The sequence below is a fragment of the Excalfactoria chinensis genome, chromosome 4 (assembly GCF_039878825.1).
Source record: "Excalfactoria chinensis isolate bCotChi1 chromosome 4, bCotChi1.hap2, whole genome shotgun sequence".
Taxonomy (NCBI): Eukaryota; Metazoa; Chordata; class Aves; order Galliformes; family Phasianidae; genus Excalfactoria; species Excalfactoria chinensis.
In genome coordinates, this window is record NC_092828.1 from 13,718,537 (window position 1) to 13,731,935 (window position 13,399).

A 13,399-nucleotide genomic window follows, 5' to 3' on the forward strand; every position below is an offset into this window, starting at 1 on the left:
GGCTGTCACTTCTCCCCTCGCCCTTTAAATGGTAGCGCCCACCTTCAGTGCGCCTCGTCCGGCAGTACGAGCGCATCCCCTCCCTCGCCGTGCGTGCATTATTCATGAGGAGGAGGCACCGCCGGCTCATTACCAAGGTCGGGCGGAGGGCGGGACTGTGACGCGACTATGACGGATGTTCCGGCTTTCTTAAGGGGGCAGCAGCCGGCCGGCAGCCGCTATTGGGGGCGGGGGCAGCGGTGAGGAGCGCAGCCCCGCTCGGGAGCGTTGGGGGGGTACGGCCGGCTGCCGCCCGCCCCGCTCGGTGACCGGCGCCCGGCCGGGGACGGGAGCGCCCCGCGGTGTTGTGTAGCGGCTCGGGGAGCCCCGGGGTGCGGGCGCGGCTGTGAGAGGAGGGGGTGCCCCTTTGGGGGCAGTGCGTGAAAATTAGAGGAGGGGTTGGGGAGCGGGGAGGGGGGCGAGGGCTGACAAAAAAGGGTTATTTATTATTATCAAAACGCTCCGATTTCTGTAAATAGCGTAGCGGGGGTTATACGAGGAAAAAGGCTTTATTGTAGGAAGTGGTTATTTTTAGGTTCACACAGCGCTTTGCGGCAGCGCTCGCCCCCGCCCCAGGTTAATTACCTTTGTCTCTCCGTGGGGCCGGGGCAGCCCCGCCGGCCCATGGGGGACCCCGGCCCAACGCCGGCCCCCAGCCGCAGCCCCAGCCCCGGGCCGCCGTGGTCCTTCCCCTCGCCGGCAGCCGCCTCCCGTTCCTCCTCCTCCTCCTGCCCCTTCTCACCCACCGCGCCCGGTTCCTCTGCGCTGTTCCCGGCGCATCCCCGCGGCGCGCAGGAGGAGCGGCCGCCGGCGGTGACACAGCAGCAGCCGGGCGGCGAGAGGCTGGGCAGCGGCCCCGCGCCGGGACACCCCCCTCCCGGCCACCCCTCCTCCGACTTTAAACCCGCTCTCGGCCCCCAGCAGGATTTAAACAAGCAGCAACCGCAGCAGCAACCGCCGCCTCCTCCTCCGCCGAGCCAGAAGAGGAAAGAGTTGAAGCCGCCGCCGCTCAGCCCAGCCCAGCTCGGCGGCAGCCACCCCCCCGACTATCATCGCCACCCCCCTCAGCAGCAGCAGCAGTTCAGCCACCCCACTGACAAGTACCAGCAGCAGGAGCGCAGGCAGCAGCAGCAGCTCCAGCTCCTCGGCGCTCGCCCCCCGGAGCCGCCGCCGAGCCTCGGGCCCCTCAGCCCCGCCGAGCGTCGGGCGGGCTCCGAGCGGGGCGCCCCTTCCCGCGCGGGGGGACCGGCGCCCGCCGACCCCGATGTGGGGGTGGCCGCCGCCGCCTCCTGCGTGAATCCGCCGCCGTCTCCACCTCGTCCGCGGGCGAGAGCCGAGCCGCCCCCCATGGAGTCCCCCCCGAACAGCCACTTGCTGGGGAGCCCCGGGACCCTCCTGCCCGGCGGGCTCGGCTCCGGCTTCAGCAGCCTGCAGAGCCCGGAGATCCCCAGCCCCCATCACCAGAGCGGGGGCGGCTCCTCCTCGGCGGCTTCCCCTCCTCCTCCGCCGCTGCCCGGCTTCGGCACCCCCTGGTCGGTGCAGACCTCGTCGCCGCCTCCGCAGCAGACGCAGCAGCCTCCGGTCTCCAGCGGCGGAGGGCAGATCAGCGCCATGCCGCCGCCGAGCCCGGAGTCCGAGACCAGCTTCTACCCGGGGATCCCGTCGTCCATCAGCCCCGCTTTCTTCCAGAGCTTCTCGCCGGTGTCTCCTCACAACCCCTGCGCCGGGCCCTTCAGCAGCCCCTTCTCGGCCGCCGCCCCCCCGCCGCCGCCGCCGCCGCCGCAGATGAATTTACCTCAGCAGCAGCAACAGCAGCAGAACCGGAGGTCCCCGGTGAGCCCGCAGCTCCAGCACCAACACCAGGCGGCCGCCGCCGCCGCCGCCTTCCTGCAGCAGCGGAACTCCTACAACCACCACCAGGTACCGGGAGCGGAGCGGGGGGCGCCGCGCCGAGGGGAAGCCCGGGCGGGGCCGCGGCCGCGGGAGGGCACCTGCGGCCCCGCGGGGAGGCGGCGGCGGCGCTCGGGCGGAGGCGGTTGGCCGCTGTTCCCCACCCGTTCCGCGGGCAGGTGGAGGGGCGCGCCGCGCCCGCAACCCCCGGAGACGCCGTTTCGCCTCACGGAGGGGCCTCGCCGGCGGAATATTTCTCTCTCTCCCCCCTCCCCCCCTCTTCCTCCCCGTCGGCATGTGGAGAACGCGGCGCGCCCCGAACAATGCGCGTGACAGCTCCCGGCCGCCCCGCCGCTCCCTGCCCGCCCCGCCCGGGGCCGCCCGCAGCGCTGCGGGCACCGCGCGCCCCGCCGGGGCTGTCAGCGCCGCGGCTGATCCCGAAATGGCGTGGGGTTGCACCCGCGGACAGACAGCGTAGCGCTTCGGGCTGTCTGGCTTCAGTGCTGGCTGTAACGAAGCGTACTGTGACAGTTTGGTGTTAAAATGGAAGTTGATATTGTTTCTTGGAACAGAATAGTGATTGTTGGAAGGTAGAGCCGTGCTCGTTGCCTGCCGGCCTTAAAGGCCTAGGTGACACGGGCCTCTCCCTCATTTCTCTTTCATTGTAACCTAAATCCGGTCCCTTAAAAATTAAAAGAACAGTGGAGGTGGGTTTGTGCGGCATTTATTTCATAACCCCAAAGCTGGGATCCCATACGAGGTGTCACAGAGTGACTTTGGGCCGTGTGGTGCAGAGGTGGTTCTCAGTATCAGTGCGCTCTTCGGAGGATTCCCCGCACCGTACAAGAGTTCTCTCGATCGTTTTCTCTATCGGTTGTGGGCAACCCGAAGCTGTGCCCGTGGCAGCCCAGCTCACAGTATTAGAGTCATGCTAGCGTTCGGCATTATCTCCTCAGGTTTGTTTCACAACACAACGCTGGCCTCTCCCAAAATTCCAGCCAGAGTGTTCAAGTTCTACAGAGTAATTATCTGTAATTATACAGAATGGGATGTTTGCCTGATTACCTGACCAAAAATGGCCTTCATGATTTTCTGTTTGTTTTCTTGGAGGAGAGGGCATTACAGTTCTATCTTAATGTCTTCAGAAAGTTCTGTGTAAACCATATCGTGTCGATGTGCTTTAAATGTTACTGGAACTACAAACTGAGGGCTGCTTGCAGCCTTTGGGATAGAAGCGCTGCATTCGGCTTTAAGCTTCACTTAGAATATCCACCCCACACCCGTTTGCGTGGTGAGAAAAGCCTTTCCCCAGCAGCCAGGTTTAGAATACCGAAGGTAAATCCTGCTCTGCGCTGTCAGTTGGGCTCAGTGGGTCCACCTCTTGGTGGTACAGCGGCCGCCAGGGTCTGTCCTCAGCACAAGTTGTGGTATAGGAATCCAAACTTCTCACCTTGTAAAGTCTTTGCTCTGAAGAGAGCTTATGTTTTCATATTGAGGAGCGCAGTGATTGAGGTACATAAATGCTTTGTTCTGCTTCTAAGTAGGGAGAAAAATCTTTTAACAAGAGCGAGCTGCGGAATTCCAGGGATAGTCCGGTATATGACTCCAGAAATACTTGAGCAGTGGCTTCAGAATAATACATTTTAATGTGGAAGGGTTAAGATAGCTCTACAAACAGATTCTCTGCGCAGTAATCAGTGCCTTTTTGCTCTTATATGGTAATACTCAGAATATTGGGGGAAGAAATGAACCCGAATTTTAGCTTTTGAAATCATCATCACTGGCATAAAATGAGCAACTTGAAATTCTTGTGTTATTTTTTCCAGATATCTTAGTATGAAATATGAAATAATGTATCAGTGAGGTGATGAAATGGCCTGATGCTTTTTGTAACACCGTGCTTAACCCTGGTATTGCCCTCTGGATCCGTGTGAAGGATCCTGGCAGATCTTGTAAGGAGGAAAACCTAAATTGCCAACACAGGGACTGTGGAGGAGGGAGAGTTGCAATAAGGCGACTTCTTATGACCGTATTACATTTTCTTCTTGGCCTCAGTAATGAACTAATACAACATGAGGAAAAAAGTAGTTTATAGAAATCTTCTGAACGTTGGCTGCTTAGTGTTCCTTTGCTCTTAAGTAGAAAATAAAAAAACCTTTTCAAATATTTTTCAAAATAATATGAGTTAATCTTTCTTTTTAGCCTCTTCTGAAGCAGTCACCGTGGAGCAATCAGAGTAGTGGCTGGAGCACAGGAAATATATCCTGGGGAGGAATGCATGGCAGAGACCATCGTAGAACTGGAAACATGGGAATTCCAGGAACTATGAACCAGATCTCTCCTTTGAAGAAACCCTTTTCTGGTAATGTCATAGCTCCACCTAAATTTACGCGCTCCACTCCATCACTGACTCCAAAATCATGGATTGAAGATAATGTTTTCCGAACTGACAACAACAGTAATACTCTCCTTCCCTTGCAGGTAAGGATGGTATGTAACTGGTGTATTCATAGACCCATGTAGCATTTGTCTGTGTTCACTCAGGCAGAATTCAGCAGTGGTTACTGTCCCGATACTCGGTTTGAAATTGGTAGTTTAAGAGTAAAAATTGTCCATAAATAGCAACCAACACCAAAATTTTCAGTGCAGTGAGCAATATACGATCCTTACAATTAACTGAGAATATTGTCTGTCTCAAAAGATGAAAACGCAGCGAGAGCAAAAATGTTTAATCCAGCAAGTATTTTCTGCTTATCACAACACTCCTATTCTTATAAATCCCTTGAAGATTCGGAGTTGGGTGTGGCTTTATTTTTGTTCACTTATCCTTGTACACAGATTTTCTTGCAAAGCCTCACAGGCGGATCTGAATCTCGATCATGGAAGTCTTTTTTTTTTTCTGGTCTTTTAGTCTGACGTTTGTGTATTAGAAAGATTCACTGCCTCTGCATTCTAGCAACTTTGATATTGAGCTTTGGCTATTATGCTTCTACTAGAGGCCTTGTGATTTAGAAGTGTGTAGCAGGCAGATGTGTCAGTTCTATGTATCCTGAATTTTGCCAGTGACTTCTTTTGTGACTTTAGGTAAGTCACATAACTGCAACCTCATCCATTGTTGTTTGGATCCGATCTTATTCATTGTGCGCTCACTTGGATTCACTTAGTGTTACCATTTCTTGGTAGCTGAAAACTGTATAGTTTCGGATGCCAATTTCAGTTACTATTCAAACAATTTCTAGGTTACTCTTTTAAGTTACAAAACAGAGCTTAGGCAATTTGATTTAGAAACTTGCATTTTAAAGTAGCAGATCAGTCCATGAATACTGTACATTCTTTCATTTTCTTCACGCCTGTATCAGCTTTAGTCTGTCTTACACTGAGCTACTGTATTCTGGCTAAAGGAAAAATGATTATATGGAAGGAAAATAATTAGAATGTGGAGGTGAAGAAACATACAGCTATTATGGTTGTTTTCTTAAGTCTCACATTTAGTAATTTAGCATTTTGATTTGTCATCGTGATTGTATTTGAACTTGTATAGATGTACTCGCATCAGTTAGCCAACCTTAACTGATTGTGGCTGTAGTAGTGGCAAAAGGGTGTCGTACTGTGTGCCCTGGTGGCGCAGCGGTAAAATTCCCGTTTGCAACACCAGGGGGCCCGGGTTCGAATCCCCCCTGTGGAGCAGGGGGTAGAAGTGCTGCTCTGCTACACAGAGGGCTCGAATCCCGGGAGTTGGACTCGATGATCTCTAAGGTCCCTTCCAACTCGCACAATACTATGATACTATGATAAAAGGGTGTTCCTAGAGACCAGGTTTCCCACCAAGGTCTTTATTTTTCTTAGTATTTCAGTGGTGGAGTTCTGTTTGGCATGAGAAGCAATGTGCTGACTGCCTGAGCGAGTGCTGATACTGGCAGTATTCATGGGGCTGACAGCGGGGTTGGGCCATGCTGAAGTTGGGCCTGAGAACTTGGGAGGATTTGCCCATTCTCTGAAGACCTGTTCCATTACGTAGCTTTGCTAGCTGGAAGATCTTGGCTGAGTCTTTTTTTTGTCACGGGTGAAAAGATGGGGGAAAAAGATGCCACTCCTTACATATTCAACCTGATCAACTAAGAAAAACAGATTACAGCTAGGGAGTGCTTTGCACTATGCTTCAAGAAGAGCTGCAAGTTAACACTGTCTTCTCAAGATATTAGCCTAAGGAATTGGGTTAAAAATATTAACGCCATCATATGTGGAAAGTGTGGTGATATATCCACCGGAATTCATATGCAGCAAGTACAAGTTGTGAATATTTTTACTTCCTCAGCACGCTTTACAAGGCAGGATGATCATTGCTTTGAACTGTAAGAAGCATCTGCTGTGGTCATCTAATACAGTAGAACTCATTTTTTTTGTCTAAACAAAAGTCTTGTGCATTCCAACCATAATTTAAAGCATTTCATTATACTAGGGTAGGGAAGAAAAGCTTGGCATTTGGCTCCAGAAACATAAATTTATTAGATTTTGGTGTTTTTTGGGGAGGGAGATAATGGGTGTGCTCCACTATTCCTCTCATCTGAGAACAGTGGAGCCACCAATTAGCTAGACCTTCTTGTCCAGCTATACTTACGTTTTACATCTGTCAACCTCTCTTGCACGTATGAAGTCATAGCTGCAGAAATCAGTAAAAATACTCCTATTTGAAGGCTTGCTACTGCTATTGTGGAAACATTAGATGCTTCCATAAATTATTTTGCTAGATTGAATTGGTGTTCTTATTTTTCAGTTTTTATACTATTGTTATGGTTGATTCTTTGTAATGACTGCTAAATTTTAGAAGTCACAATGAAAAGTTAAATAGAGTGTAGAGCTCGTGCTTCTTTTCATCAGGACTTGTGTTGGCAATTGTAATGCTGTCAAACACCCATCTTGTTAATTTGTGCTCTGCTTGTCTCCTTCCATAAAAGGCTGAGGTATTTAGATTGAGGATTCTTAAAGATACAGTAGCCGTTTCTGCAGATATTAAAAAATAAGTCATTTGAGGCATTTTGAAGTCTCATGGCAGAACACTTACATGTATGTCCAAGTTCCCCGTTACTTTCGAGCTTCCTCAGTGACTGCAGCCTCACATGGCTGTTCAACAAGTACCACATCATTGCCTGTATTGCAGAATACTTCTCCATGTGACCACACATCAGTGTTTTAACTGCAGTCGTCATTTTGCGTGGCAGGGGATAAAGCATCACTCCTCCAAACTTCAGCTAGCTGTTTTAAAGCTTTTTGGTTAGCTCACGCTTAGCAGTTGAAGACATAGAAAAGCCAGTGATGGACTCACTGATGGACTTTCTTCAGATCACTTGTTCTGCTAAGCATTTGTGAAAGTTTACTAGTTTTGCAGTTTGATGTTCAATGTCAGCGAGAAGAGCAGCACAGAAAATGTATAAAAATTCAAAGCTTATCCCTTTGGAACTTCTTTGGTGTTTGCATTGATGGAGAGGGGTTTCCAATATAGAGCTGACGCTAATTCTGATGAAAGCTGTGTTTTTTGGTATTAAACTAACATATCAGGGACAGTTAGTATGATTTAGTACTGATAACTAAATCATACATTGAACAGATGAAAGCAGGCTTTCTGTACTTCATAGTTAAAAGTGAAGGATATCCCGTGTGAAGCTGCACTCTCAGTGGTTCTACTGGTTACAGTAAAGCTGCTTTTGCTTAAGGCTGTTATGAGGATGTCTTGGGAATTTTAGTTTGTTTTTGTGTTTTTTAAAATAGAGGTAGTTAAAATACCATGATAACTGACTTAACTTGTTCATGTATAAATCAACAGTCATCTTTTGTGACTTACTGTAAGAAGCTTCCCCTCCCCCTTAAGATCTTAAGATAACATAAAACACACTGACTAAAGCTCTTTCAGAGATGAAATTGTGACTACTAGTTTTAGCTCTGTCACACTGCTTGTATCATTACAGTCACTCCACATAGGAAAGGATTATTGCCGTGCACTGGAATCACTGGGGAACAATTAGAAATGCATGTCACACTGTCTAACTTGGGCATTTTAATGCAGTAGCCTACTTCTCTCCTTAAAGAGAACCTAGGCTCCTTTTTTAGATAACCTAATTCTCTAGAACATACCTGTTACCACTGACTGAGTACAGTTCTGGATTCCAGTTCAGTCTTGTGTTACAGGTGTTCTATTCCCTGATAGACAGTACCGAAAAAAAAAAAAAGAAAGAAATCCACAACTGAACATGGGGTATAAAGTTTAAAAATACATTTGTAATCCCTGGAACTGATTTCTCTTAAAAAACGTGCTTTGGGCATTTCCATGTCTGAAACAACCACAGAAGGTCAGAGTTTTTTGTGTGCTTTTTTTTCCCCTATTTTACATTCATTGGATGAGGAAAATAATAAACCACTTCTAAATACATATATATATTACTTATACATAATTGTGTACTAACTCCATTTTGATACAAATTTAATGTTTCTCAATATCTTGCAAGTAAGCTTATGAAAAGCTATGTCGAGTTCAATAAGAAGAATTTTCATTCTAGTAAAAACACAGTTCTAACTGAAATGAATACAAGTTTAGTTTGTGTTTCTTTTGAGTTCAGGAAATACATGGCATGTCTGGGTGTTTTTCACCTTGATTTGTCCTTCCTGTTTGTTCAAACAAACAGTGCATGTAATGTTCGTGGTCCTGAAAGCTGGACTTCATTCTTCTGTGTTTGAGCGTAGCTCTCCAGCTGGGGGTTGTGTGGTGAGGCACAGTCTCAGAAATGCAGATTTTACTTTTTCTGTTTATTTTGAAGGTTGTTGAAGTTCCAAAGAAAACAAAACCCTTCTGAAGTGAAATGAATTTTAGAATGGTACTTTCCAGCAGGTGTTAGTTTTAGGTATTTAATTTCAATTATTGTCACACTGCTTTTGTCTTACAGTCACCCCTGCTCAGAGAATGTCAGTTTGTCTGTGTGTCGGTTTAAGATGGTGTACTGAGTGTAATTTCTTGTCTTAACTGACAGCTATCCAGGTGATACACATACTAGCTAATTCTAGCTGAAGAGTAACTTCTTCATTTTAGGTTCTTAATAGCCATACTTATACTCCTAAATAGGTGGTCAGTTTACTCAGAAGTGCTGAGAGTTTTGCTGCTCTGGTTAAATGCAGAAGGCCTTGAAAGTATCTACCTGTGAAGTGATGTCTACAGATGAGTGTGATTGTCTGAGCACTCATAAGCCAGGCTTTTCTTGTTTATTTGTGCTAAGGCAACACGTGCAACGAAACAGTGCCACTGGGATTTTTGATGGAATAGATTGGGTGCCTGGATATGATTAAATTCCACTAAAGCTTATGCACAAAACCAGATTTCTGCATTTTGGGGACCATACTGAGGACATCCCTAATTGGAGGGAGTATCCTACTTACAGGCTCTTAACTTCAGGTTCAGTACTTTTGAACAAACAGTGCTGGTGACTAGATAGATAATCAAAGGGATGACTTAACTGAATGTCTGTCATATGTGTAATGTAAACGTATGTATGCTTTTCTATCTTTTTCTAAACTAAGAATTCTTATTAAAGTTTACTTACTGAGCTTCTTGCTTAGTTCGTGCAAAAACTGGATTAGGAAGATTGAACAAAATATTTAGCAGCTATGATGGCATATATGTCATTGGTATGCTAAGTAGCATATCTAGCCCCATTCACAGTGACAAAGCACAATTCTCTAAAGTTGAAATGAATATGTTCTCACTTAAGACCTGTCCAAATGTACCTTTACTGTATGCCCCGATATATTTATATTCCAGTACTCAATACTGCGTAGATACAGAATCCTGGAACTTAGTTGGGAAGGACCTCAAAAGGTTGTCCAGTCCAACTTCCTAATGAACGGGGACACCCACAGCTGGATCAGGTCACTCAGAGCCCCGTCCAGCCTGACCTTGGATGTCTCCAGGGATGGGGCAGCCACCAGATATTTTTGGGAGCAGTGAGCTGGACGGAGATTTTCCAGTAATTCTGGATAAAAGTTTCCCCTTCAAATGTCTCATATAATGATCTTCTCGTTATGTTGTCCGAGCTATTCATACACAAACCTTCTGGTCTTGCCTCGTAAGTCAGTCTTGCCAAGCTCTTAATCATCTCCATAATGTGTCTGGTTTGCTGCCAGTTCATGGATGTATATTCTTGAGCTGAAGTATTCCCTTGTGGATGCAGTAAAATGCTGTTGGGATTTTTTTGTTGTTGTTTTTAAATACATATCTGGGAAGTAGGCATGTCTTAGCCATAAGAACTGTTCTTGGTGTATTTTAGGCCTTATTTAGCTAGCTTACGCAGCTGATTTTTGTCATTTTGACTTCAGAATACTTATATTGTCAAGTTGACTGTTCTCAGATGTCTACAAGACGTTATAGTTCATTGTTACCACTAATGACACGGTGTAAAGTAACCAAGCAATTTCATGTGTCTGCTTTAAAGCTTTCTGCTCCCATTTTTATAGAGCAAAAATTGTAGTGAGTCTTATGTTTTAGTATTGGATTTCTCATTTATGATACTGAGAGATTCAGCAAGGGGCATATGACTACAGTACATCCTCACTAAACAGAATGACTCCAAGTTTGAATGTTAGTAAATGATGACATCTTAAAGTATATATTATACTGAATTGTTACATTACTACTCCTAATGTTAACACTGAGCAGTGGAGTACATTCATTTACTTTTTTAATCTGTGGGATCTTTGCAACTAAATTAGTTGTTATTTCTAGTCCTAGAAAACGTTCTTATTCAGGTCATTTTTAAGGCAAAAAATAAAAATGGAAGTGTGTTAACCTTTCACTTCGGGAATTGATAAAGAATAAAGTTGTTGGTTTGTTTTAGTTGTTTTTTCAATTGAGCTTTTAAATCGTCAAGGTCAAAGATACAGAGTCTCTTTTGCAGCTGCCAAGACGGTACTCTAACCTGACTAGCAGCTTTATGACTTGTAAGTTGTTTTTAGCCACTGTTGGATTCATTCAGAATGTGGAGGGACACACAAAGTAACATATTGTAAAGATATGAGCATTTGCTGAATTCAGTACCTGTGTCTGGATTCCTGTTGTTTTCTTAGTTGTTTTTTAATTTTACCTCAAGTGCTCTTACAGATCAGTACTTGAACAAATGTGCCTAAAATTCAAAGGTATTTTGCTGCTTAACTGTGAACATCTATTTTTAGAGTTTGCGGTAAGGATTAGTAAAATTGCATTTGTAATTTAACAGTTTCTGACCACGTCTGTGTTTACTTTATGTATAAGTGACAATATAAAGCTTTGAGAGGTGACTGCTCTGAGGCTCTGCAAATGCTCTAACTGAATAGTCTTTGCATAAATCGTGTGTATATATATATGAAGTCCTAAATACTTTGTACTAAAAAAAATGATTTATTCAACAGCTCAGTGTTGAAAGTGGCTCTTCATAGAAAGCTGACTTCCTGCCATTCATCCCACATTTAGATATTCAAGGGGAGTACATCTGAAATCCGTCAGAGAGTCCTAGGGCTGACTGCATCCTCTGCATAGGATACTTCATGCTTACCCTAATCGCATGGTTAGGGACAAATAGAAATTAAGCACCACTTTTTGGTAATTTGCTTACTTAGTCTTGGCTTCTGAGGTGGCAATTTCTATCAGAGTGATGTATCTCTGAATCTTTAGAACACCTTTTCTGTTCTTCCATGCATGTACGCCGATCTGATTCTATAATTGGAAAGGTAGGTCAAGCAAGATTCAAATCTTTCTCCAGTTATAAGGAGAAGAAAAACTAGTGTGAGAATATGCAGTGCTTGGGAGTAGTTAACTTGATCAGCCCTGGGAAAAACTAGTGTTATGCTGCGACATTCCACTGAGGCATGGACCTTCTGACACAGCCATGGTTTACTTGCTTCTCAGCACAGGACTGTGGGACTTCTTCATGTCAGGACAGCTTAGAAATACATACGTATATGCATATTAGCATGCTGTTAGGTATCGGTGCCTTTATGTTAATAAATCTAGTTTAATTATTTCAAGAAGGTGGATAAGAGGTGATCTTCGAAAACAACCTGGAATGACCTTTAAAACAATATGGAAGTATTTCTACTTTCATATGTATGGGAGGTTACATGAAGCCATCGATTTAGTAATAGTAGTTTTTGTGCTTGTCACAGAGATTAACAAAAATCACAGTGCAGGTTTTCTGATGGAGCCGAGCATGCTGTAATAGCGTTGTTCCCCTTCAGAGCACTGTGGGCATTTTTCTGCAGCAGAACTTTCTAGAAAACCTTTGTGGATATGCCCTACATTGCTGACATACTTTTAAGTTCTGCTTTGAAATGAAAGCTTCATATTTGCATAGATGATAGTTGTTCTTTAAAAATACGATGTACGCATTTGGGGAACATAAAGTAGCAGTTAAACATTATAAAGCCTTAATTGCCCAAGGATTTAAAAGAAAGCTTTTCCTTGAAGGACATCTCACTCCTTTTGAGGTAGTTGCATTTCGGATAGCAATGTTTTAGTGGGAATAGTTGACTGTTCTGAGCTGGAATAAATCTTAAAAGTTTGAAGCGTTTACCACCTACGTGGTACCCAGGGACAAGAATGATAGTAGTGAGTTAGCAGAGTGTAATGCCTGTATTGCCTGTATTTAAATTCCACTTTAGTGCATTCACAACATTTTTATATTGTGCAGTGCATGGCTGTATTATGTTTTCACTGTCGGAAACAAAGTAATACAATTCAAATAACTATTATTAGCTTCAGAGAAATGAAATGTCTGAAGTGTGAAGTGAATGGGGAAAGCTTATTTCTTCTGCTTCCAGCAGCGCAAGACCTTTCAATTTAGAAATAAAAAAAGTTGCCAAATGGAATGTTGCAAGGCTGAAGCTGTATTAAACCATGCCACAAACTTGCTGTTCTTTATTTTTCCTCTTCTCCAAGATCTATAAGCGAGTGAGCTGCTATTAACTATATCAGAATCCTTGCTTAAAAGCTTCACTAAAGCAAAGCTGAAGTACAGCTGCTAGTGACACTTCACAGAGTCAAAGAGTGGCTGAGGCTGGCAGGGATGTCTGCATCCATCAGACATGATCCAGCCCAAGCAGGGACACTCAGAGCTGGATGCTTAGGCCCACATCCAGGCAGCATTTGGGGATCCCCAAAGAGGAGATACCACAGCCTCTAGGTGGTCCATGTTCTGTCTCCTGTTCAGCACAGAAGTGCTTCCTCTTGTTTTCCAGTTTATGTCTGTTGTCCTGTTTTGGCTCTGGGCATCTACAGATGGTCGTTTATATCAGTATATAAAGCAATGGTGAAAAAAATAGGAAAATTTTCCTAAGTGAGCCTGTACCAAAGATCACCTGTTACACTTGCCGTACTGCCCATTTTACAAATACTAGCTCTTTTACATCATGGGCTTCAAAGGTAGCAAAGTGTTGATTCTGTTCACTCAGCACTGGA

General features: G+C 45.4%; 1 protein-coding gene across 2 annotated transcripts in view; it reads left to right on the top strand.

Moving 5' to 3' along the window:
* Positions 1-530: 530 nt before the first annotated feature.
* The window catches only part of CPEB2 (cytoplasmic polyadenylation element binding protein 2), a 52,926-nt gene continuing 40,057 nt past the window's right edge, over positions 531-13,399 (top strand). For both annotated transcript variants that reach the window (XM_072335016.1, XM_072335019.1), the window contains exons 1-2: positions 531-1,959; positions 4,132-4,410. In XM_072335016.1, the coding sequence (XP_072191117.1) occupies positions 664-1,959; positions 4,132-4,410 (1,575 nt within the window). In that variant the 5' untranslated portion in view covers positions 531-663. The remainder of the gene's footprint in view (positions 1,960-4,131; positions 4,411-13,399) is intronic.